A 26,903-nucleotide genomic window follows, 5' to 3' on the forward strand; every position below is an offset into this window, starting at 1 on the left:
CTGAAACTATCGCGAAGCGAAAGAAAAGGAGAGACATTGTCAATAAATAGGGAAACATTTCAGATTTGATTTGTATATATCCAATACAAACAACTTCGACAAGAAACAATTTGCGTAGATGAAAAGACGATGATAGGATAATAAGGAATATCCTTAAAGCTAATATGGTCCCCTGATAACCTTTACCACTTTAGATTGTTCTCTACGTAACATAACATTCACACTTAATTATAATCATATAGGGTTTCTCTGACAACGTGTACATCGAGGAATTAAAAATATTAATAAGTCTTATTTGTGTAGAGAGCACACATCGTGTGTGACAACATTTGTACTCCATTTACGGCCAAGTAAAACTGATTTACGTCTAATCATATAACACAGCACATCGCTTGAACCAGAAACAATTCAATCAGTAACTCGTGTTTTTTTTATTCCTTTCAGTATATTTTTTATACGGAACACAAAGCAATAGCTTTAATCCTGGATGCAGGAAATTTCATTTCCTCTGTATAAGCCTTTGGTTGGCAATTTAATTTCTTGGTGTCGGTAAAATAGATTGCCGATGAAATATCTCAATGGAGATTTTTTTTTATTTCTGCATTAATTAGATTAGTAATTAATTGACGATGGTAAGATAAATTTCGGTAGCTGTGTTAAGTGGTGAGAGTAAAACGGGACACGAGGAAAGCGGAGGACAGTTGAAGTAGTTTACACGAGAAAAGAGGCAGGCAGTAGACTTGGGATAAGAATAAAAAGAGGAATGAGGAAAAGGTTAGGTAAAGGTATAGGAAGTGGTGAGAGATGGTAAGGAGGAGAGAAAGGGAAGACGTAAAGTGGGAAGAGGTCGGTCTAGCCTTTAGCGTGCTAGGTCTGTCTACTCATGGTAATTAAATGCCAGACAATTTACAGGGCCTGCATTTGCTGAAGGCGGGAGTTCCACGCTGGCATGGTACTCAGGCACAGTGGAGTATCGTACGGCAAGTCAGACCAAGACCAATACCAAGATTATAGCGAGGTGGGTCGAAATGGGCCAAAGCGAGTAAAAGCGAACCAGACCAAACCGAGTTGGGCGAGACACAACGAAAAGTTGCGAAGACACGATACGCGCGACTTATGCCTTTTAACCGATCCGTCCATCCATCTATTCTAAACTACCCTGACACGTTCCCGGCACATTAATCTAACCCAATTTACGTTAGACGCCAGACTGATGGCCACTCTCGCGGCTCTTGCGCGCCCCTTAATGAGCGCCGGACACGCCAAACGGCTCTCGATTAAGCCTGTCGATATCGTTCGAGGTCTTAAACATTACCGTCTCCCATCACAACGTCCGCCAGCGATCAGTATCGAACGACAAACTCATAATCCTCCCTCGCTTGAATAATCCATATTTCAATTTTTAATCGACAATCCCTTCTCCCTCATTTCTCGAAATTTTCACGAATTTTCTTCTCAATTTTCCAAGCGATGATGAAGAGAAACAAGAAATTCCTGCATCGAACTATACATCTCTATTGGACGTACCTGCACAATTGTATATAGTGTACGACAATATTGTCTCAGCAGGGAGGCGTGATCGAGTCAAGGGGATGGGGTGAATTATAAATACTATAGTTTTCCTGACACCTGTGACAATAACAAAAGCCAACAATGATTTATCGAATAATTTCCTCCTTTTTCATATAGCGAGCCTTGTTTTCGCGTTTCGGTTGGCATTGGAACTCGGCTTGGAATTTTCGTTTACTTTGAAGAAAAAACCGAGAGGCCAAGAGGTTTGCCAGGCTTTTGAGACGAAAATTAACATTAATGGATCAGCTTACTTAGGGGTGCTCGAAAAAGAGATTGGTTTGCCGAGCCGGACAAAAAGACATGGCGGGGGTATCATGGATTTTTCGTCAGCGACACGGTGTCGGTTATAACTTTCCTTATCTGGAAGAGGTCTTATCGCGTGCTCCGCACCCTTGGGCACTTTTTTGCCAGTCTGTATCACTTGTTGATGTGGCCCACGAGGGTGGCGGCACAAACCTGTGAGCCGGAAACCCCTCGATATCCAAGCGCAGCCCGAGAACTTTCGGATTTGTCGCACCAGTCGAATAACAGTGGAAGCAACTCAGAAATCGAGCTCTCGCTCGACGCTCCTCGATATGGAAAAGCTCTCTTTGCTCTCCCACACGAAATATTTTTATTCGTCTCTCCCAACTTTTCTCCCTTACCCAGCTTATCGCAAGTTCTCCTCCATTTGTACAATGAGTTTTGATTTTTCCAATCCTGCATTTGTAGAACCCACGTCAACCCTTCATTTTAATTCAAACTTTAAAGGTTATTAAGTATTCGCAAGCTGCCTAGTTTTTTTTGCACATTTTCTCTTCCGATCTATTCTCCTCCAGCAATCAGTGATCTTTAAAATGTTCGCCACGTACATTTCTCGAGTTCCTATATACTATAGAGAGAGAGAGAGAGAGAGAGAGAGAGATGTGAGAGAGGCAAGTGAAATAAATTGATAATATTAGAAAATGAGGAAGGATCGTTGGGAAAAGTTTGGAGGGACAATCAAAGAAATCAAAGTGAAGATACAAGTTTGCGGAAAAAAGGCGTTTTGCGAAGTGAAAGGATCCAAGTTGGATGAAGGAAGCAGCCGCCGAGTGTAGATTCGCGCGAGAACTACTTGTCTGCAGGAGTTTATACGTCTGAGAAAAGTTGTACATACGTCGATCGCGTCTCGCGTCGCCTGCTCGGTCGATCCATGCGAGTCTTGCGAGTTTTGCGTGATGGCTTGGCAAAGTGCACCGTAGTATCGTGTTCGATGCTCTCAGCTATGGGGCTTCGATTTTATGTCGAGCCGTCTCGATAAGGCCTCATTATTATTACGTTATTGCAGTGCCATGTTACGACGTTTTAGCTTGAAAAAGAAAAGACTGGCTGATGCTGAAAAAGACGAGATGCGATTTTCAATCATACATACACATTAGACTTTCAAATGAGAGTGACGACCAAGTGGGAAATATTTGTAGACGGAGGTTTCTCGTGATTTTACATACTGTATACACGAGTTGGAATGCTACGTACATGTGTACTAGCAAGTAATAATGGTTTGAAGCTACTGTGCGAATGCATATGAGAGAGAGAGAGAGAGAGAGAGAGAGAGAACACGCGCATTAACAAAGTGTCACTCGCTTTAGACAGACTAAACTGCGTTTCCGCACGGGAAGGAAAACGGGAAACCGGAGAACGTGCCGGCGTGGTAAATATGTATGCAGCAAAGTCCGGATTCCGGAATTCAGTTCGGAAGTGAGGCATGCAGAGTCGCTGGTGCTGGGGCTGGGGCTGGGGTTGGGCCAAATAGAAGAAGGAGGGGGATGTTGCTCTGCGCTCATCGTCGACATTGTCATTGCTCGACGTCGTTATCTGGGCTCATCGAACCGAGTATCCCATCTTCCAAGTATCAAGTAACTGTATCACTGTTTACTGTCTTCCGGATTTTCGTAATCCCTCTAAAACATGCATCACTCCCTCTTCCGCGCTGCACCTACACCCCACACCCTCCCCCGCGGTTTCCCCCGCAAGCACACGCATTCACACAAACGTATACACACTTTCCTTAATTCCACCCTTCGCCCCTTCTACCCCTAATATCTCGTTTCTTCGAGTCTCCGTACTATAAATTTCGAGAATCCGCGTTATCGCTGCTAAACCACGACATGCCTTATCGCTCGCCGGATACAAAACTTGCCTGGTTAAGGCAATAATTTGCCGAAATGGTCACAAAGATTATTCCTCAAAACTGTGAGCCCCCTTCTATTACCTGGCTCATGCAATATTTATGTTATTGCTCCGTGCTTTTTTATATACCTTTATTAGATTGCCCTCCCATTGAAATCGACTCTAAATACCCCTGGTTTCGATGGCTTAAAAAATTCATCCTACAGCCAAAGTGCGAGAGCGTCATTCTCAATTGAAAACTCAATTTCTCGATGAAATAAATCAATAGGTGAAAAGCTAGGTTCAATTTCAATCGAGAATGCTCTTTGCTTATGGGGAAAATATTTTGCTAGAATGGCGATAAAAAACAGAGGCCCCTTTTACCGAGGAACAAAACGATACGGACGTTTACTGTTATTTCAGCGAGATATAGTTGATTCTCTCGCTCTTTGGTTTTGCGAACGGTCAATGCCGTCGGTGTTCCAGGGAGTGTTGTTATCACGCGCGTTACACATTACAAAGTGGACGAGGGGGCAGGCTCTGAAATATTTCAATGGGAGCTCGGAGAAACAAGGGACGACCGGAGGGACGCGCAGTGTCAGCAGTCAGCTGTTTGCCTCTTGTTGCATGGATACGTATAAAAACCGACGAAACATCGTTGTCTTTCACGACTGGCCGGCTATCGGTGCCCAATCGTAAAGCCTATGCACAATACCCACACATCTGTACCTACATAGAGCACAATACTGTGGAAAATTTCAATGCGCGGGACAGCCTCTTAGGTCCGAAAGTCCGCGATTAAACAACCAGGGGAAAAAGTGTTGCCTCGCGCTTGACGTATTTCACGTTAAAAACGTGTTGAAAAAAATTTATTCTCACGCAAGGGATACGAACAATCGACCGGTCCCCCCGTAGTCTCGCGATAAAAAACAATGCAGAGCCAATGTACCGTGCAAATAAAACAAAAAGAGATGGAAACGTAAAAAACAAAAAAAAATGGAATAAAAGAATGGCAGTAGCTGGATAATGGTTTCATCCGAGTTTGACGCAGACGAATTGGGAGACGAGAGTGCATAATACGACGCCGCGCCGACCAGGAATCAACGGAAAACCGGAAAAAAGACCGAACTATCCCGTTCGAATGTCAAATGTAGCCACGAGGAATCCAGGAAATGCGTGTACCTCTGTGTTCTCACGCGCTCGCGCGCGCTCTCTCTCTCTCTATGTGTGTATTCCACCCCTATTTATATATCGCGGATGAGATATCAAGAGACGCGAGAGATAAAGTAGAAAAAGAAGTTGTAACGTGAGTGGAGCAGCGTGAAGCTATGTGTTTATCGATAATATTGGAAAGAAAAAGAGAAGAGAAGGATAGAAGCGTTCGATGAGACTGATTGTAAAAGTTTCCAAGAGGCACTGGCTTGAAAGGGATAGTATATAGAGGAGAATGCGAGGCGAGGAGCGGCCAAGGGGAGCTACGGGGCCGCTGGAGAAACAGCAATGTAACACGCTCGCCAGTGTCTGGCGAGCATCAAAAAAGGAGCTTTTCATCGAAAAGACTGAGGCTTATTATTACGTTTCGTCGTTCCATACACCGTTTTACAAAAGTCTGTCTGCCTGACCGGCACACTCTCACACACTATCTCTTCCCTTCTCCCAACTTGGTCTTGCTCTCTGTGTACGTGGTACGCGTACTTTAGACCGAAAGCCAACACGAAGAACGGGAGGCGAACTAATCTTCGGCGCTTCTATTATTACTGGAGGATCTTTCGGAAGAAAAGGAACCGCGGGTTTAGGAGGATCAGGAGAGTATACGCTGCTATAGCATACGTTCACCTCGGGTACAAGCTTATTGTTACGGCAACCATTCTTCACGAGTGCCACGACTCGACTACATGATATTCGTGCGCCGCCAGCTAAACGCCACGCAACCGTATCTGCAGGCCAACTCAATGAAAATTCCTTTCCCGGCATAAATCAGAAAAAGCTCGACAGTTTTTGGCCGCACAGTGGGGGGAGAGTATCCTTGTCGCAACTATTAGCTCTGGATGAAGCTCCATCCTCAGCCTCGTGCTTCAACTTTCTTCGAGCTTCTCTCCTTCAACGCCTCCGGACTGATCGCTATATATATATAGATATTGCCTTTTTTCCTTCGCTCAGCGACACAGAAAAACCTATGATTGGTTAGCGCTGAACTGTTTAAGAAAAGCAGAAAAGCCAAGGTTTTAATCAAGATCGACCGGTTCTTCTCTCGATACTTGTTGCAATTCCAGCACGAGACTAATATGAGACGTGTGAGAGACGTATAGCGTTCCGCAAGAAGAAACATTTCTTGGTGGAGGAGCCAGCGAGGTGGTCATTGCCATAAAAAAGGAATAAATGGATCTGATGCGAGAAAAGAGAGTGTAAGAGGGAAAAAAACGTTTAAGAGGGAATAGCATCTTCGAGGACTTTCCGATCACGTTCGACCGACGATTCAATTGTCGCGGTACAGTTGGACCGCTCGAGTTTCCGGTTTCGTGTTCCCTCAAAGCTTTTAAAGACACTCTCCATGGGCCAATGGAACGATACAGCTCGTCGTCACTCGGCGCTCCTTCCTTCTCACTCACGTACCTCGATCCAGATATATATATATATAAGTGAGTATATCGTCTTCACCGTCCTTCTCGACGTTATATATATATATATATATATATATATATACCTATATATCGATATTAGCAATATTACGTGTATGAAATAAAATATCGTAAATAAATCATATCCCACGTTATTCGTTAATATATTCATAACAATGGTTTAATTAACCATTCTATGCACCCGCCAACTGATGCAAGCAATTAACTTTGACGTTGCAATTTTTACTAGTTGTATATAATTAATTCACGTTTATATCGGCGTACATGTTAAATATTGGAACATTTTAGTAAATCGCACGCTGAAGCACGTTAAATTTCATTTTTAACGTAATGCCATAATCGCGTGTTCGTCTAGATTTCATCACCAACGCATAATTGCATAATCGATGAAACCAGCCATGTTAAAATATAAGGTTTATGGGCAAGATTCGTTTTTTACGAGACTCGTAATTTTAACGTTTAATCCGTGTAAATTTCTTTCGAGCCAGCTTTAAAGCTATATAGCTTTATTTCTGAATAAGCGAATGGGAATTTTTGATTTATCGATCTCTGTGCTATCGTGATTAAAACGATAGAGGGGCGGGCAACGGGTGTCGGAAGCACTTGGAAAGCTTGCTGCTAGATGCTTCGAGGAAGGGATATGGTGTGTAGAGTCCATTGTCGAGGTAGATGGCCCACTTTCCCGGGAGGAAACAAACGTCGTGGAATACTGGAATACAGGGTTGTTCGTGGTGGCTGGGCGTGGAGCAAGGGGGAAGATTCGGCAATTGGAGAGAGAGAAAGAGAGGGGGGGGGAGGGGACGGACCGAGGAAAATTGAGAGGTCGAATCGTTAAGATTCACGAACGCTTGGGGCAAGGGAGTTCCAGAGCAAAAACGTCGTTCCCCTCCACCCACTACTTACACCCGGTCGAACTTGCCTATAGATTTGCTTTGACTTACCAGTTGCCTCGCTTCGACTTCGGCCTCGTCGTCTCCCCTCTTCCTTTTCTTCCCTTCCCTTTCGCATGGCACGTACCAACAACAGCTTCATCGACTAATACGGACGGTTCCATACATCTCGATGCATCTACCTTGAAAACCTATTCCCGGGATAGTTCACGAGTAGTTTCCCAGGAAGCCCAAGGATGCACTTGCAGTATATACGCTGTACCAGCAGCGGCCATTGTGAAACCCTGAAGAACTACCGAGCCACTATGCGGTATATGTATACCAGACGATAAGCTCCGTCCTCTTCATCAAAAATCCTCCTCCTCCTCCTCTCCCCCCCCCCCCATCATCCTCTTTCTCTTGCACCTATACACATAATATACTATATATTACCGCAGATCACTGATATATTCGCGATAGCCTATATTGCCACAAAATCTATTCATCGAATTTACCGAACGAATAAAATCACACACGTATCGTTCAGATATTGGCATTCAATAATAATACAAAGCTTTATTATTACGATCAAATCGGAGATGTTAAAATGGAACGTAAAAGCGCGGCATCCTACACTGAGCGAAAAAATCGTTTGGATTTAATAAATGCGTTTGTTTAGATTTTCATTTATTTGAATCTAATAATTTTCATTATAATCAAGCGAATAATAAATTTAAATAAATAAATTTGTTTATGTCAAATATACGATACAATTGAATTAAAGAAATATGCAAATTTAATAAATTCAAAAAAATATTTAATTCAAATGAAAACTTTTTTTATTTGATTGAAATAAAGTGATTCATTTAGAAGGCAATTTTCACGGCGAAAAAATAATATTTTCATTTAAATATTTATTTATTTGCTTCAAACAACAAAATTATTAGTATTATGAATATATTTAAGTGATAAATATTTGAACTAGATAAATCAATATTTCTTTGTGTGAAATCATTGTGTTATTGAATGAATTAAATATGTTTTCTCTTCAACTAAATATATGATCACAAGGCAAAAGTAACTTTTTATTTAATTTCAAATTAATATTCATTTAATAGAAAAGAAAAATTATTTGGCTGAAAATTAATTTTGTTAAAATTAGGAAACAATATATTTCTTACTTCTAAATATATATTTGCTTCGATTAATGAAACTTAATACTCGTATGAAATAACTGGAAAACATTGTCATAAATTTCTGTATTCAATAACACATATTTTTGAAACAAAAAATTTTATTATTTACATCAAGCGAACAATTGTGGAATGTAAATATTTTTGGTTTACATCAAATGAACTTTGAACTCAATGTAAGACAACAGTTATACTTAATCAAAAACATATATATATTGAATTAAAACATATTGCATTTGTTTGCAACTACTATATGTTTAATTTAAACGAAAGGAACAATTGCTTTAAAATATTACATTTACTGCATATAAACTTATATTCGTTTAGTGAGAATTAATATTTGTTTAAACCAAAATCTTTTTAAATTTGTTTCAAATGAAATCAGTTTATTTCCACAAAATAAACGCGAAGTTTATATTTCAAACGAATAGTTTTAATTTTAATTGATTATTTATTTTCGTTACGAGTAAATTCAAATATTTCTTAATTATAAATATATTTAATATTTCCCTGAAATATTTTTTTTAATTTAGAGATAATATTTGTTTGATTTTCATTTAAAAGCTATTTGAATCAAACAAACTGAAATGTAAATGAATGATTTCACATTAATTCCGAACAATTCTTATATGAAAGTTACCTCCAAACGATCACTTTCCGAACCTACGGAAATTTCCCCTCCCTAACCCCTCAATCGAGCTTGCAAGACTCGCTAGTTACTATTGTTGCTAGCCGCGACTCGTCGGTTTATTTGAGAGGAGTGGGGAAGTCCCGAAAAACTCCATACTGTATAAGCACATGATGAGTCGCCGGCCTACCATTTTCTGTACGAAATATTAATTAATAAAATGAAAAGTGAATAAAAATTGCGACGCAGTATCTTGTGAGTTAGAGTAAAGAAATGAGAGAGAGAAAAAGAGAGAAGTTTTACAGTGAACAAAGAACTCTACATTTTTTACTAGCTACTTCAACTACGCAGTTAATAAACAGCTCTTGCTTTGGAAAAGCACTCTTGGTACCAATTGGGAAGTATTTATTGTTTTCAATAGTGGGATAACCCTCAATATTCCCTCGTTAGTACTATTTGCTAAAAGATTGAAGTTAAAGGAGGAGAAGGCAACAAGTTATTGGCGACAACAGTTAAAATCGTAAGTAATTAATATATTCGTAGCAACGTTTGTGCGTTTCGGCCGGCATTATCGTAATAGCAGTAAACGGTTATTTCAAATGTGGTAAACCGCAATCTTTTAAAAAAAAATAGCTTCCCAATAACTTCTTGATCATTATGTTATATCTAATAACCTAATATTTCAGATTCTTTCCAATTAAATAGTTTTTCTGGGAAGAAAGTGACTTAAAGAGTGAGCTACATAATATTCCAGCCTCAGTGTAACAATAAAGGGAGAAGAACGATTCTGTACATATTCACTAGCTGGAATAACCACAAACACTTATTATTGCATTTAGCATTGGAAAGGTATTTGTTCTAACCTGGGAAGTATTTATTATAATTAATAGTGGGATAGCCCTAAATACTTCCAACGTTGGTATAATTACTATAAAATTCCAAGCCAAGTTAAAAGGGAAGAGGATAGTAATTATTACTTGGTATATAACAATTGGAATTAGTGATTTCATCATTTCTATTAAATATATATAAATAGTGAGTCTTCGATATAATACTTTTATTGTGCTATTGCTGGGTTACGCATGACCAATGCTGTCAAATTGTTTAGAAGAGAGTTCGCTATTTAAAAGTTTATAGTTTTTGTATGACATTGTTCTTGTTCCAAGTCTTATAAACAGTTTCAGTTATGCATGAGTTTGCCAGTCAAAAAAACCATAAAGTATATTATAATTTAAATAAATAAATACATACACAGTATGCATATGTGTGGATACGAATAACAAAATATATTTCAGGAAATAAATTTATAATCAGCGCAAGAAGGATAAAGTGTTGAAGTAAATGAATAAAATTTATTTCATTATCAATTATTGAGCTGCGCAGTTTATTAATGACATAAAGGTAATATTAGTTTTTTGCTACAATTAATTCATTTACAATTATACCCAACATTACTTGATAATTTGTATAAAAACATGTATTTTTGTATAAATAGAAACCAAAACTCTAATATTTTTGGTATTTCCTAGAAACGTCTGAGTTTAAATCTTTACTGCTAATGGAAGTATGAATATAGATAAAGAAAGTAGCACTATTATTAAGAAGGATATACTTGCACTGAACAAACGTCATGTTTTTAAAATACATTTTTGCTGATATTACACACCGTGAACATTGTTATTTAGTGTTAGATATATTATTTGCATTTTGTTACATTTCAATGGAATAAAATTGTTGTGGCTATTTATTCACATAAAAGATTTATTTCAATTGAATTAATTTTTTCAAGCGTGTATTTGTCAAAAAAATACAAACACAACATGGCTTTTGTAATAATCATCGTTTTAACAATTTATTATAATTTCGGTAAATTCGATAGTAGCTTTCTGATGCTTCAGTGTAACTATATATTGATATTCAATAGATAAAACTTATTACAGATTGTGGATCTTTGAATGTTATCACCTTAGTAAGGAAGTGACTAACGGCATATTTGCATTAACGTGCAGTGCAATTGGATAAATAGCTACATGGAGATAGCAGGACAATGTTCTGGAGAGGGCCCGGAATCAAGGAGGCTGTATGTAACCCGTCTGAATCCGAAAACGAAAAAGCTGCATCTCCTTAAACTCTTCAGTCAGTACGGAGCAATTCATGTCGTGGTTCTAAGGAAAGCAACCGGTAATACAGCATTTATCACATTTCGGACACCAGAAGAGACATCGGCAGCATTGAAAGCTGTACAAGATGTGCCACTGATAGTACACAATCGAAAAATACGTGTCTTACGGGCTGATCTGTGGCACGACCTAAATTTGATCGTACCACAAAAGATATTGGGCTCTTCTCCCGGTACTTTTGAACGTTGCAATTTACCGGAAGAACGAAAGTTGCCGGAGGATATTATTGCAATAATAGGTACCTATCTACCATTTGCAGATCGGTCACGGATGGAAATTGTATGTCGTAGCTGGCGAGAAGGTATGAGAAAATCTATGAGGGAAATAACTGAGCTAAAGCTAAATGACTCTCGTTGGGAAGACAAGAAAGTGACGAAGGAGGCATTCTATTGGTTAGTTCAACGCTGTGGGCCCTATTTACGCAAAGTAAACGTAGATTCGTCATTGTGTACTAATTTCCAACCTCAGTTAATATCTATATTGGTGAAGACAGCCAAGGTATTAGAAGAGCTGTGCCTAACTTCTGTTACTATACGGTCCAATGCTATACGAGAGTTAGCCGGCGGAATAAGATCTTTGAAGATCTTAAAATTGGGAGCTTGTGAAGGTCAAATAGATATGGATCTGCGCATAGCTTTTACAAATTGTGAATTGACACATTTTGCTTCTCTTGGTAAAAATATTACAGGATTTTGCCTGTTGGGTCTGATATATAGTCTTGAGGAGTTGCGTCTGGAAGAATCCCATGTGAGAAGCCATCATCTTACCATTGCTATTACATCATTTTCTAAACTTAGAGCCCTGTATATAGTACGGCCAAAACAATTTGAGAACTCTATTATACATGCCCTGGTCAATAATGAAATACTGGGTGACACTATGAAGATCTTACATTTAAATTATTGTAACCCAAAACTTGAAGCAATAGACGATATGAATATCGAAGATGATGATGACGATGGAAATATATTGGATTACTTTGAGATACCGCTCAATAATTTGAATGCCAAGATTTCAATACCAAGGAGATTTGTAAATATAACTGATTTGTCCCTTCAGTTTTGTGGATGGGTTGACAATATGTTCATATGGGAGATTGGTCAATTTATGCCTAAACTGGAACATTTAGATATAGCAGGTTGTACAAATATTAGAGAACAATTCGCTCTAGACCCTTTGGGAAGACTCAAACGACTCGAAACATTAAACATGTCTCTACTTCACATAAGTGTTGGTGGCTACTTTCTCGTGCGTTTGCCTAAATTAAAAATGTTAATATGCCGTGAAAACATAGGGATTACAAATGAAGATACGTGTGGTGTAATACAGGACTGTTTATGTCTTCAAACTTTGGATGTTGAGGGATGTCCTAATGTCGGAAGACCAACAGTCGATTTCATCAAACGAGTACTCGGAAATGCTCCTGAGCGTAAAGTACGTGTGTACCTCGGAGGTACAGCTGCAAGGCCTTATCGAAAGGATCGTCGTCTTATGAATGTCGAAATCATTTACAACCAAGGGTTTCTTGGTTCCTTTGTTCCCCTTAGACGGCGATAATATTAACGGAAAAGTAAATTTTAAGTTCCATGTATATATTTCTAATAAAGTTTTCATATAAATAAAATCGAAGCACATCAATGCTAATAGCTTGCTATTATGGGATATCCCTAAGCATTTATGTTCTATGATTATAGTGTTTAATTCGAATAAGTTATTATAAAGAGAGAAGCAAAAATTAATTTTTTTTTCAAGCAAATACTTACTTATCTTATATTTAACTCGTATTAATTTAATACATTCTTTATGCCAAACGTAAAATTTAAACAAGTTTACAAGTTATCCATTACATTTTCATTCTGTGCGTCTGCAATAAAACAAAGTATAACCAGCAATACACATTTGAAAAGTTAGCGCCATCTAGTTGTTGGGAAAGTAATTGTTTCGACGAAACTCGGCTTTCTTCGGATCCTTTCGGGAGCATTGTAGAAGAGTACAACGAAAAGAGACAAGCACAACAGAAGGAAGGGCAGTGTGGAACATCTACCACTTGTGTGTAATGTTGCAGCGTATTTGAATCCTGTAATTGTGTTTGGATATTAGGACTCAGTGAAAGTTAGAGGATCATCTAATCAGCGCATATAGAGAAATCCGTAAGTGTTTCATCATTTAATCCATTATTGATACCTTTTAATAATTTACTGTTTTCTAATAATAGTTAAGTATGTAAGGTCAAGTTATACTTTTCACTTTCTTGCATAAACTTTCTTATGCATGTTAATTTGCTCAAAAGTAGAGACCAAAAAGATAATTATGAAGAAAAATAAATTCAATAGTTTATTTATAGAAATTATTTTTCTTAATGCTATTGTGTTGAAACAGTTGATCAAAATGTATATACTAAGAAATATTAATACTGCTTCATGGCATCTCTCAGAGCTTACTTTTTATTTGAATTTTCTTCATTTGTTTACTTTACAAAAAGCAGTATGCGTTACTATTATGCAAATATGACTAGTCCGTTGGACGGCCTATACAAATAATACTACGAAATATTGAAAACAATATATAATGGCGATCGTAAATAAGGGGCCACATTTTTTTAATGTTTTTCGAAACATCCACTAATAATGCGTGAAAATATATTTACATTGCAGATAAATATATTATTATAAATATTAAAAATTTAATTGCAAAGTAAGAGCAATGGACGACTTTACAAAAGAATTGCTAAGGAATTGGGGGCTGCAAGATCTCATACAGACGTTTGCAGGTACTTAATAACAAAGCTTTAGTATTTATACTGTTCTATAATTACCATTTTTTCCAATACAATGTTATCAGTAATAGATTTCAAACATAGTAATATTTGATGTCAAATAATAGATGCAGTAATGCAGGAGGTATTCCCTCAGACTTTATAAAGGCTAACAAAATCCTTATGCATTACTGGGTATGTTATTTTTCTTTAAATACTCACTATGTGCATTTACAGAAAATACAATCTAGTTAAAAATTACACTTGTATGTACTAGTAAAATTAATATTTCCAAAAGAGGTCTAACAATATACGTTAGACGGTAATTTGCAAATTATTTAATTGCAGATAATGAGATAACTGAGAAATCGTTACAAAATTTAAATGATGATTTAATTAAAGAACTTATACCTAAAATTGGTGTACGAATTATTTTCGTGGAAAAGTGGAAAGAGGCATACAAGAATAATGTAGTACTGAAAGAAACTTCTCACTCTCAGGTATCCTATTAAATTATTAATCATTTTGCATAGAAAAACACTCAATGTACTACATATTCAATTTTTACATATAAAATAGGAAAGAATTGAAACATATAGTAAAAGCTCGTGCGAAACTACAAATTCTACTGATTCGGATATTGAAAAAGATGATTTTCCAAGACAAAACACCTTCATAGGCGATTTTAATATTAATAAAGAAAATAAAGTTCATTCTATATTGAACAAATCTCTGAAGGGACGCGCTATTTTAAAATCTTATAAAACAAAAAAGGTTTTAACAAGTAAAAACAGGAATGTAATTGTCGATTTGATTATTCCGGAAATTCTTAAAACTTCAAACAGGTAACCAATTAATAAATTTATTTTTCCTTTAACTTTTTTTCTTTTTTCCTTTAAGTGTAGTGATTATCAATTAATGCTTATTCCTTTCATGTAAGTAAATTGAGTTCTACTGATTTATCCAATGTAAGCGACAGTATTGTTGAAATTTTTCCTAATGAAGAAAAGGAAGTTTATTTCGTACCGGCTATAAAAAAAAAATGTTCAGGTTTTAAAAAATCCATTCCCTGTCGTGGTAAGCTGGTAAATAAGTACCGAAATTGTCTCCATCAATTTAAGATGTTAACTAATGTTGACGACAGCACAAAAGACGTTGTTACAGAAGTTGAAGGTATTTCGTAGTAAAAATAATTTGTTGGACAAGTAAAATTAATAAAAAAAAATTATACTATCAAAATGTGAATCCCTACCAATACTAAACGAAATTATTACAAGTTTAGATTTAGCAGATGAGCATAAAAGCAAGGAATGGCTAAAGAGAAATTTGGCACCTTGGAATATGGTGGAATTCAATTGGGAATGTTCTTACATGTTAAGACGAAATGAATTTTTACATGATGATGCTACAATTGAGAAAATGATTGAGGATTGGCCTATTCTAAAACATCCCCATGCATATAAATTAATCAAATTTGATTTTAATAAGCTACAAATAACAGATTCATTTTTATCTCTGACTGCATGGAAAACTTTTGTTTCGTTGTTACAATTGATTCGGTCAATGGATAAGAAGGATACTGAAACCCAACAATTAAATAATTTATTAAAATTCAATAATTTGAATGACGGTGAGATTAATGTAGCCCTTCATAATTAGTTTTTCTTCGAAAATGCAATTCTTCTTTTAATTTAATTTTTAATCTATTGTTTTCCAACTTTCTAATGTAATGACATGTTGCAGCCCCCATTCTTTAAGTAGATCGTGAAATAGTCTATATTATGAAAGGCATTATGAAATTTTAATTTTCAGATTCTATGGTTATCATTACATTATTTTTATTACCTCACGTTTTACCACCTCGTGGAAGGGTACGTTGCGCGAAAAAAAATTGGAAACCATCCATTGACGAGTGCAGGAAAAGTATCATAAATCATGTAACGGTAAGGACATTTGCAAAATACAAATATTAACATCTTTTAACATTCGTAATAGGAATAAAAATTGTGAAATGCTGAAAAAAAAAGTATTTTTTTGTTTAATTCAATTTTAATTATTTTCAGATTGCAGGTGATATTAACTTATTGATAGAAAAAAGACGAGATGCAATGAAAGAATATAAAATACCGTTGCAGCCATCGATAATTGTATTAGGTTCAACATTGACAAAAGTTGAGAAAATTTATATAACTCTTGATGACATTTTGTACGAAGTATCATCTGCACTTGATGCTGTTAACATCTGCTTCCAATTATTTTTTGTACTGAATATCAAGTATCCTCCAGAGAGTCAACACATTTGGGAATTGATACAATACTACTTTTTCCAAATTAAGACTAAATTCGATAAGTATATTCCCTTCGTAACTGAATTAATGAACGATATGAAGAATATATCTGAGTAAATGTCCTAAAAATTGATATTTTAATTTGAATGGTTTCGTACATGTAAGCATTAGAAAGATAGTTATTTTGCTATAACAAATTGAATAAAGTTAGTAGTAATACTACACAAAAATTACTATTTTAAATAGCGTAGCTATTTGTGGGATGTTCCCTGTAAAAATATATATAGTAATTTTCGTGACATCATAAATTGCGTCCAAGAAGGTGATACGAATTAATGAAAAATCGTATTATAAATGTGATAAATATAAATTTAAGTTTTACCAATTTTAGATAAATTGCACGCTACCATTAATAGCCTTGGCGTACTATAAACAATTCACATTTAATGCTATAAAATTATTTCTTTATCCATTTTATAACGAGCAACTTTAAAACAGCTTAAATTGTAGGAGTGTAGAAAATACGTTATTTCTAATGTTGCTATTATTATAAAATTAAATAGGGTGGTGTATGAAAATTACTATTGTAAATAGCCTTGCTATTTGTGGGATCTTCCCTATAACAGTATAGAAATTATTCTGACATTAACAAATTGCGTCCACTAACGAAATATGAATTTATAATGAAACATTAAAAGTTGATAAATATAATGTCAAATTTTACTACAGATTCTACTTTTCCGCGTAACCATTTATTTACCTCGTGAGCTTTTAATGATTAATCTGTAATAATATAAAATGTTTCTTTGTCCATTTTGTAACGAGGAGCTTCAAAATAACTTAAGATTCAGGCAACATGTGAAGCTGTTTCATAATAGTTTGCGCTACGAAGCTTGTAATTGCAAAATTGAGAATTGCAGTCGAACTTTCCATTCTATTTATTCGTATGAAAAGCATTTTCAAAATAAACATCAACGTTATAGAACAATAGATTCAGCGAGTGAAATGGTTACACCTTGCCTTCAACATAATTCTGTAGACATCAATAATGAAATAGAAGCTGAATTTAATGAGATTGATTCGTCACATATCATTGATGTTGTCCGAAATATTTCTGTTAACACTAATAAAAATTCTGTTTCTGACCAAATTTCAAAAAATATATATTTGTTTGTTGCAAAATTTTATAGTTTCTGTAAAATGTCGAGAAGCATTACTACGGAAGTTATTGAAAGTTTGTTTGATTTATATAAGGGCACATTTAGTAATTTATTACAAGAGATATCTTTATATGGCAATGTATCTTATCAAATTAAAATTTCAGAATTGACGAATATCGTACAGACAATTTTTAATTCTTTAAAGTCTGAATACCTTATTTTCAAATATTTTAAGGAATATGGTACTTATATAGCACCAGTGTCACATAAAGTTGACAGCTACATGAAATCTGTCAGAATGAAGGGAAAGAATAATGTAATTTTTAAAGATATAACCATAGAAGCAATTCCAATGAAACCTGTATTAATACAATTTTTAGAATTGCCTAACGTTTTTGATACAATATCTTCTGAATATCGAAAACGAGGTAAACGTAATAATTATTATTCAATTTTAGATGGAGAAGTTTGGAAAAATATTGAGAAAAAATTTTTTGGAAAAATTGTCTTTCCTTTAACTTTATACTTTGATGATTTCGAGATAAATAACCCCTTAGGGTCACATGCTGGTGCAAACAAAATTGGTGGTATATACTATTGTATATCTTGCATTCCACATAAATATAGTAGTTCATTGAAGAATATTTTCGTTGTCCAACTCCATAATACATTTCATTACAAGAAATTAGGTAATAGAGTAATGTTGAGAAACTTAATAGATCAATTATTCCAATTGGAAAAGGACGGCATAACTATCAATGTTTCCGGAAAAGAGATAAAGATTTATTTTGCTGTGGCATGCGTTATAGGGGACAATTTAGCAGCAAACGAAATACTTGGATTTGTGACTAGTTTCAACTCTTCGTATTGTTGCCGTGTATGCTTAGCAGATAAATCAACTCGTGATACACAATTAAAAGAAGATATCACACTATTACGCACAAAAGATAATTACAGATTGGATTTGATGAATCATACCAGAGGGATCGTGAATAAATGTGTTTTTAATTCCTTAAATAGTTTCGATGTAACAGAAAATATTACTCTTGACATTATGCATGATATTTTAGAGGGAATATGCAGATACGAAATGAGAGATATTTTAAACGAATTAATAAATGTACAAAAGTTTTTTACTTTAGAAAATTTGAATAGCAGAATTGCCTTTTTTGATTTTGGATGTAAAAACAGTGTAAATAAACCACCTTCTATTTGTAATAGCTCTCTTAAAAAGTCTTCTTTAATACTCTCGGCGTCAGAAATGTTGTGTTTAGTACGTGGTTTCGGTTTAATTATTGGCGATTTAGTGCCGGTGCATAACAAGGCGTGGAAATTATGGTTACTATTACGAGAAATAATTTCCATTACTTTTTCTCCAGTAATTAGTGATGGAGCATGTAAATTGCTTTCTAATTTAATTTTTGAACACAATGAATTATATTTGCAATTGTTCTCCACAACTCTAAAACCAAAGCATCATTTTTTATTGCACTATTCTCTTGTTATTAAGAAGTATGGACCTATTAAACATATTTCTTCATTGCGATATGAGGCAAAACATAAAGATTTAAAAAATATCTCTTCAGCTATCACATCACGTTTAAATGCTTCACATAGTATTGCCATAAAGCATCAAATGCAACTGAATTATCGTTTCTTAAAATGTGAGGGATTTTGTGATGGTTTTGATGTAGGGTGTGTGTTTGAGAAAGAATTGTGTTGTATTTTAAATTATAGTACTTTCAAACATAAAATTCCAGAAAATATAAATCAAAAGAACTGCTTAGTGAATTGGGCAACCATTTATGGTACAAAATATCAACCGGATATGGCACTTATTGTAGACACCAATGACATTTTATTAACATTTGCAAAAATAAAATACGTTCTTGTTACTGAGGATAGAGAAATTTATTTTATAGTATTAAATATGTCTACTATTTCATTTAATAATCACTTACACGCATATGAAGTAGTAGAATCTACTTCTTGGGAAGTTATCAAACAAAAAGATTTAATTGACTACTCTCCTTATAATTTTCACAACATAACAGGTGGCAAGGTGTATGTACATTGTACATAAATTATCAATATAATTTGATTTACTTAAATTGATTCAAATTGAAAGTTAATGTTATGATGTTGTATTTCTACAAATTTTTATGATAATGATTTAACGTTACTTCATTTGGTAACTACAATTATTCAGTTTTGTGATTCATTTGTCAAGCATAATTGTATTAATATTACTGTTGTAGTACTTCATGTTTCTATGAATAAATCATTTTTTCAATAAATGTTATTTAATTATTCATTAAGATCAAACCTTCAATATTAAGATACATTGAACATTTTATTAATTTTGTTACAAGGAAGACGGACAGACTAATTTTTACAGAATAACATTTTCCAAACAGCTTACTATTTACTTCATTTAATCATTTATCTACATAGCTTTTCGATATAAATTTTTCAATCAAATATATATATATATATATATTTACATTGGTTAAAAAAGATATAAAAATTGTCTTCTTTCCAACAAATAATGATTAATATGAAGAAATTTGTATTTATTTCAAACAATTTTAAAATTCATCCGAATCAAATAATATTTAAAGCAACATAAGTTTTCCGTCGTAGTATTGAACATAAAATTGCGTTGATTCAAAATAATATTTATTTAAGATTTAGTTTAATGTTTCACATCTAGATGGCAGATTTAGAGAGTCTTTCTCACAAGTGATTCATATTCATGGTGCTTTGTATATAAGCTGACTTCGAACAACACTAAAATGTAAGTTTTCTGCATAAATACATATGTTACATATACACAGCTAGGCATTTCTTTCACATTTTATCCAGGATGATATTAGATAAAATAACCGACTACAATTTCTTCATTCAAATCAACAGAAGTATAGAACGTAAGTACTTTAACCATTTGAAATTAATAACAGATTTATTTCAGCCGATTGTGTTAGGTTTACCTAGTTAATAAAGATTCTCCATAATATAAGAAGCTGTTACTATAATTGAAAGAGCAGATAATCAAGCACAGTGTATAATATTAATTAATTTACTGTATAAGTTAGAGGCAAGATATGTGTAGTATTTGCAATATAATAAATACAATGTACTTAATGTGTAATAAACGAAATATCAGAAATAATTTTTTTTTCAAATGAGTACATTATTACTGTAAATTAATATTTATTTCAACGGAAATAATATTCGTTTGTGTATAATAAATATTTATCTGTAGCATATAAATATTTATTGGAAACAACCGAATACTCGTTTGTTTCAAAGAATTATCTGTTACAGTCATATAGTATTTTATTCCTTGAAAAAAATATTTATTCTGTGTTAACGAATATTCGTGTACATTTTAATACTTTTGCATATTTGCCAATGAATATTCATTTCATTGAAAAATATATAAGATGACTGTAACAAATACAGCTTTGAACTAAAAGAATAATCGTTTGTGTATAATAAATATTTAGCTATAGCATAAAAATACTTATTGTACTTTACCAAATATTCAATTAGTTAAATGAAATTTTAATTTGATTCATCTAATATGTTATTCCGTGAGAGAAATATTTATTATATGTTAACGAATATTCATTTCATTAAAAAATATATTACATGACTGACAAATATAGATTTCAACTAAATGAATATTCATTTCTTTACAATTAAAAAAAAACTACTGTAGTCAAATAATTTTTAGGCTTGAACGAATATTCATTTAGTCGTAAATAATATTTATTATAGTCATCCAATATGTTTTTAAACCAAATAAATATTAAATGGTAGACATGCAATTATCGTTTAACCTACATGACTATTCGTTAACATGGAATAAATATTTCTTTCAAGGAATAAACTATTATATGACTGTAATATAGAGTTCTTTGAAATAAACGAATATTCAGTTGTTTCCAATAAATATTTATATGCTACAAGTAAATAATTATTATGAATGATCGCATATTCGTTTGCTTCAAAGAACTATCTGTTATAGTCATATAATATTTTATTCCTTTAAAGAAATATTTATTCCACGTTAACGAACATTCATGTAGGTTTAACATTTTTTGCATATTTGCCAATAAATATATATTTAGTTCAAAAACATATTGGATGACTGTATCAAATATTTGTTCTAACTGAATAAATTTAGTTGAATCCAATAAAATATTTCGTGAATTCTACTAAATATTTTCTTCTTCGTAATAAATATTACTTGTACCAAATAAATTTTTCTTCCAATCAATTAAATATTTCAAAAACATGGTTTATTTCATCCAAATAATTTCATTAAAATCAAATAAATTAGCTCAATGGCGGTATTCACTGCAGATATTTATTTCATTTTAATGTATATTCATTAAATCCAAACGATTTTTTCGCTCAGTGTAGGTATATCTCTCTTTTACCATGAACGGCTCATTTAATTAACGGCGATAATCCGTTTTTGCCCGCGACTCAATTAGTTTGAATAAATTCGTGATCAGCGCGAATAATTTCATCGCACCTTCGCGCCTCGTCGAAATTGGCGAGTAAGCGCTTCGCGCTTCGTGGGCGTAGCTGTTTTTCCATGCAGCTGGCAAAAACAGCGTAGGGCGACATCTCAATTTCAGGGGGAAGCTTAAATCCTGCGGTGACGCCGACGCGAAGCAGAGCGCGTATTTTAATTTTGATCGGCACGCAAGGGAGAATTGAGAATACCTCAAAAGGGAAAAGCAAGCAATCTAGCGGCTTGGTAAAGCTGGCAACCACAGCCACGCGCGCAGATAAGGCAAAGAGAGTGTGTGTGTGAGAGAGAGAGAGAGAGAGAGGAGGAGGGGGAGAAAATTGTGGTTCGAAGGTCGACTATGTACCGAGTACCAGCACGTACTCGTACACGAATATTTGACGTACGTGCAAGAAGCTAGGCACGGCTGGCAAACGCAAAGTTCGAGCTTTTGTTGCGCTTTATCGATTCCTCGAGAGCCCACGAGGAAAAGGTAAAAGCGTTAGAATCACGCGTTAAGATACGCTTTGTATATTTCGCCCCCATATAACCAGTTTATACAAATTCGCGTGCGTAACCTGACCAACGCGTGTATTATTATACCGTCATTATATCACGCCAATAAAACAACAGCTGGGTATTATAACGCGATACGCTGGTCTCGTTAAGTGCCGATTCCTCCCGCAGCTATGCTAAACTGCAAAAGATTCTCCGATAGTCGATCTGGAATAACCTCTTTGCGCGCGAGAATACCTGAAGAAAGATGAATGCGTTGGATCTGAGGAACCAAATCTCTGCTGAATAGCGGAGAGTGACGATGCAACGAGACTTCATTTTGACGAATTTCTCAGATATGTATATATATATATATATATATATATATAGGTTTCTTGGCTTGGCAAATAAGCGATCATGATCGAATTCTCTTGGATCGAAGCATACAAGAAGCTTTTTATTCAAATTTTTATTGTTTTAAATTATTATAAGAGCATTACTGGAGCTTTCAATGTTTTATTTGGCACGGGAGAAGACTAAGCGATGTTCCACTTCTGCGGTATGATGTTTTTGTAATGCGATGTCTTGTAAAAGTACAAGTTTGCTTGACGTCGCACGAGATAGAGGTAAGGTCAAGAATTCACCTAGAGGAGAACGATTTGTAGAAATCCTGGAGCAATCTTGGAGGCTTTATCGCGGACGGTGAAACGAAAGCGACAGGTATACGAGTGGGACGTTGGTCGAGTCGGCGGAAGAGACTGCGATCCATCATAAGTGAGGGAAAGACGGAAATCGATCTCAGCATATATATGTGTATATGCATGTATTATATATATAGAAGCAAGGTAAATTCCAACTGGACCCTGTCGATCCATCCAAAATCCAAACACCAGCGAGAATCTCGTAAGAAATAAGCAGATCGTCCTTGAAAATGCACTAAAACTGAATTTTCACATTTTACCGAGGATTTCTTGGAATGGGCTACGATTTTAGCGCAGTTTCTCGTATCCGGCAAACGGCTCCCTTTTCTCGGGATTTCAGAATTACACGCTCACTGCTTACACTAACTTTTGAATCAAGTATACCATTTCCTTACCATTTGCTTTCAAGTTAACATAATCCCGAGTACTGCCAGGACAATCTTTGAAAAGCACGCCTGTGTAACTTTCTCCTCTCGAAATGTCAAAAAATCGATAGCTCTCTATCAATTAAATTGGTTGAATATTTTATTTAATAAAATTGAAAAGCTTTTTTAGTGTATTCATCAGGTACGATTGCTAGATTCAATTTAGGTAAGTAATATGAATTTGTATATATTGCTGTTGGATATTTTCATCTTTCTGCCCCTTCACCCCCCCCCCCCCCTCTTTCCTTCTCTTCTCAAGGAGATTAATAATAATGGTAGGAAAATGATTCAGAGAGAAAATAATAACTCGCCATGAAAATAGAATACGCGAGAGAGAAGAGAGCCGAGGAAATGAAAAAGTAGGCGATGCAGGATTATCAAAGACCACGTAAGCCGAATATGAAGCTAGTCCTGGGAGCTGCTGTTGTTGCTACTACTACCACTGCTGCCACTACTCTGTACCTACATTCTGTAATTTCGTCCTCCGAAAAGGAGGCAAAGCATGCTTTTATTCTCGAAGGAAATGCTTTTCGCGATGCTTTCGAGTCATCTGTAGAATGTTTAATCTGGGACAGAATAAGTAGCAAGTTGGAAAAATTTGCTTGTTTTGCGAGGGAGGAAGAGGCATAGCCAAAGTTTAATATTACCGTTCAGAGACGATCCTGAGGTAGTGTTCATATTTAAAATTCTAAGAAACTTGACGGCAAGTTTTCAACTTAAAAGTGCGGAGGGAGTGAAGTGAAAACAGCGATGCTTTTTTGGCCAAGTGGGTTTTCCCAAAAGTTCACTAACTTCGATGCTGAAAATAAAAGGAAATTCGGGGATGACTCTCGGAAGTGGATTGCCCATGAGCATTGCAGAAAGGGGAGCAAGTTTCTCCGCACACGGCGCGAGAGATTTCAACTAGAGTATAGAGGCGAGCTAGCGCTAATGGGGCGCGTTAGCACCAAAGCCTGAATCTTGATGGACGAGTAAAAAATGATATAATGCTTGATTGTGAAACGCGAAATTTCTATACGTTTTCTCTGACGTGGGTCTCGCAAAATGATGCCACGCGCGCGCACACAAAGCGCATCGAACCGTTTTAGGATTCCTGCTGCATTTGCATCTTCTGAACTCGCCTCCCGAGCGTTACTCGCTCATCGTGACTGGGGTGCGAGAATTTGGAGAGAGAGAGAGAGAGAGAGAGAGAGAAATGGGAAGGATGAAAAAAGTAAAATGAAGCAAGGAAGGGGCAATTACGAGAGCAATGAAGAAATTCGTATTTAACCGAGAGGTTAAGTAAGAAGAGGTCAGTGAAGTCTGAGGGAGGAGGTAGAGTGCGATAGGGATCCTGGGGGAAAGTGCGAGAGAGTAAATGTATCTGTATGTGTGTGTGTGTGTACGTTCCTGTGTCTGTGGGTGGGATGAAACAATTGCTAAAAACGAGTGGAAGGTTTGAAGGGCAAAAGGGAGGGGAGTGGCGTCAGTTGGTCTTAAGCACGTAAATGGGTGAGAGTAAGATAGTCGATAAAACTGTAGAGTGGTAAGAAATGAACTTCCGCCGCAACATTGTTGTTTTCCGACTTAGGTGAACAAAACATCAGGTATTTCCTCTCTTCGCGTAGATTGCGGTCTTATGAAATTACGCGAAACGACTCCTCGGCGCCCACGAGGACGCGAAAACCGCTTTGTCCTCTCTAATAACGGCATCAGGGACCAGCAATGAGCTCCACTGAATCCCCGTCCAGCTCCAAATTGAATCCTTTAAAGAGACCATTGAATAAATATATATGTATATATATATATATAAGGCACCTCTGCTGGACTTGTCCCAAGTTCAGCCAACGAAAAAAATTAGTACGTCGATTGTTGCTTCGTACAATACACCTATCCAGTATACTTCCACCACAGGATGCTGACTAAAAGCTAAACTGCCTTCTGCAGATTTAACAATTTTTGCTTACGCGTTGAATATCCACCCCGCGTGTCTCTGTGTATACCTGGCAAACTCGGTATTTACGCATAGGGTATATGTATATATATATATATATATATATATAGAAAGGTATGATGGTATATACGACTGTGGTAGCCCGACTTATGGCACACGAGAGGAACCTAAAGTTATAAAACGTTCCATCCGACTGATTCTCCAGGGGAGGTTTCGTACGAGTAAAGTCTGGCCAAGAAAGGAAAACTATATCGGTACGCTGCTTATCACCATTATTGCTTTTCTGCGCTTATGCTTTATCACATAAACACTCTGTTGCTAGAAATAGCTGAAACCTAATTTGGCTTCCGGCAAGGAAACAACGAATAGGAAGAGGACAGGTGGTTGCTCGTATTCCAAACACGCGCGAATCCCTAAAAACCCTCAACGACTCTTCAGAATTTCTTTTCTGCATCTTCAAGCACCTTACACGTCCGATGTTAGTCTGCTAATCGTCCTTCCGGAAATTTTAATTGCCTCCAGAGCTCGTTATCTCGATCCCTTTTTCTTTCTTCCTCGTCCTTCCTTCGCTTCTCTTTTCTCTCCCCTTTTTTTCACCTAAATGACACGTTCGTTGTCAGTCCCTAATGCTTCTTACGCTTCCCCTCGCGTAGCTAGTCACTTCTACTTATACATCCTTCCTTCAACGCTATCGCTGCTATTTTTTCCGAAACCCTGTGAGAATTTTTGCTTTTCGCAATGAGTTAATTTATGAATGAAAAATGCGTGGCTCGGCTGTTGCGACGAGGGGGTCGAGAGCAGGAAGAACGTGGAAAGATATCGAGGAAGAGTTGGAGCGGTGATTTGACTTTCTGCTTTCGATTATACACTCGATAAACTGGATGGTTCATGACGCTGCGCACCAGGATAGAGCCTAATGTAATCACAATAATAGCCACGCTCAGTCCAGTCAGAGCACTCAGCCATTGGTCCTGGCATCCCAAACATTCCAGTATCATCGTGTGATCCAGACTTCGCAAAGGAAGGGGCCTGAGAGAACTCCTGTCGAGGATTTCCCATTATAACAGTAACAGGCTTTCGGACCATTGCTCCGCATCAATGCTCCGTTCTGCATAGACTCCAATTGTTTTGACGTCTGACAAATACACGCCAACCACGGTCTGGTAGCAAATAAAATTGCTTCTTAAGACCATTGTACGTCGATGTACGATTAATAATCGAGAAATCGCGCATGTATATATATATATATATACTTGCTGCGAAAATTATCAAAATATTATTAAAATACTAAAGCTTTTGATTAACAACGATAATATATATAAGAACGCGTTGTTTCATAAAAGATGAAAATAATTTTTCTTACGAAGAACTTTATGTTGAAATCTTGTAATTCTCCGAGAGAACGAATAC

At 35.8% G+C, this 26,903-nt stretch overlaps 2 protein-coding genes across 6 annotated transcripts; both read left to right on the plus strand.

Annotated features, from left to right (window-relative positions):
• The first annotated feature begins 8,919 nt into the window (after nt 1-8,919).
• LOC136780571 (uncharacterized) lies at nt 8,920-16,372 on the plus strand. Of its 5 annotated transcripts, XM_066739026.1 has the most exons (8): nt 12,766-13,361; nt 13,866-13,981; nt 14,315-14,466; nt 14,546-14,811; nt 14,907-15,139; nt 15,249-15,596; nt 15,779-15,909; nt 16,030-16,372. In XM_066739026.1, the coding sequence occupies exons 2-8, from the start codon at nt 13,915-13,917 to the stop codon at nt 16,369-16,371; spliced, it is 1,539 nt and encodes a 512-aa protein (XP_066595123.1). In that variant the 5' UTR covers nt 12,766-13,361; nt 13,866-13,914; the 3' UTR covers nt 16,372. The 5 variants fall into 5 exon arrangements, 1 of the variants encoding a protein (XP_066595123.1); XR_010823776.1 differs by lacking the exons at nt 13,866-13,981; nt 14,315-14,466; nt 14,546-14,811; ... (1 more) ...; nt 15,249-15,596; nt 16,030-16,372 and adding exons at nt 8,920-9,551; nt 9,718-10,432; nt 10,972-11,383 and having other exon boundaries at nt 11,450-13,361; nt 15,779-15,889; XR_010823775.1 differs by lacking the exons at nt 13,866-13,981; nt 14,315-14,466; nt 14,546-14,811; ... (1 more) ...; nt 15,249-15,596; nt 16,030-16,372 and adding exons at nt 8,920-9,551; nt 9,718-10,066; nt 10,327-10,432 and having other exon boundaries at nt 10,972-13,361; nt 15,779-15,889.
• A 680-nt stretch (nt 16,373-17,052) lies between these two features.
• On the plus strand, nt 17,053-19,497 carry LOC136780457 (uncharacterized). The gene has a single exon (XM_066738831.1). It carries the CDS (start codon nt 17,053-17,055, stop codon nt 19,495-19,497), a length of 2,445 nt encoding a protein of 814 aa, XP_066594928.1.
• The last annotated feature ends 7,406 nt before the right edge of the window (nt 19,498-26,903 follow it).

Source organism: Prorops nasuta, unplaced genomic scaffold, assembly GCF_024137725.1.
Source record: "Prorops nasuta isolate Cenicafe-Biocafe unplaced genomic scaffold, Cenicafe_Pnas_1.2 PNAS00019, whole genome shotgun sequence".
NCBI lineage: Eukaryota > Metazoa > Arthropoda > Insecta > Hymenoptera > Bethylidae > Prorops > Prorops nasuta.

What these genes read in the sequence shown, in the direction of transcription:
- LOC136780571 (XM_066739026.1), top strand. Translation starts at nt 13,915, where the DNA reads ATGGACGACTTTACAAAAGAATTGCTAAGGAATTGGGGGCTGCAAGAT. An exon ending in AAGAAACTTCTCACTCTCAG is followed by an intron (nt 14,467 to 14,545) that starts GTATCCTATTAA and finishes CATATAAAATAG; the next exon opens with GAAAGAATTGAAACATATAG. An exon ending in GTATCATAAATCATGTAACG is followed by an intron (nt 15,910 to 16,029) that starts GTAAGGACATTT and finishes AATTATTTTCAG; the next exon opens with ATTGCAGGTGATATTAACTT.
- LOC136780457 (XM_066738831.1), top strand. Translation starts at nt 17,053, where the DNA reads ATGTTTCTTTGTCCATTTTGTAACGAGGAGCTTCAAAATAACTTAAGA.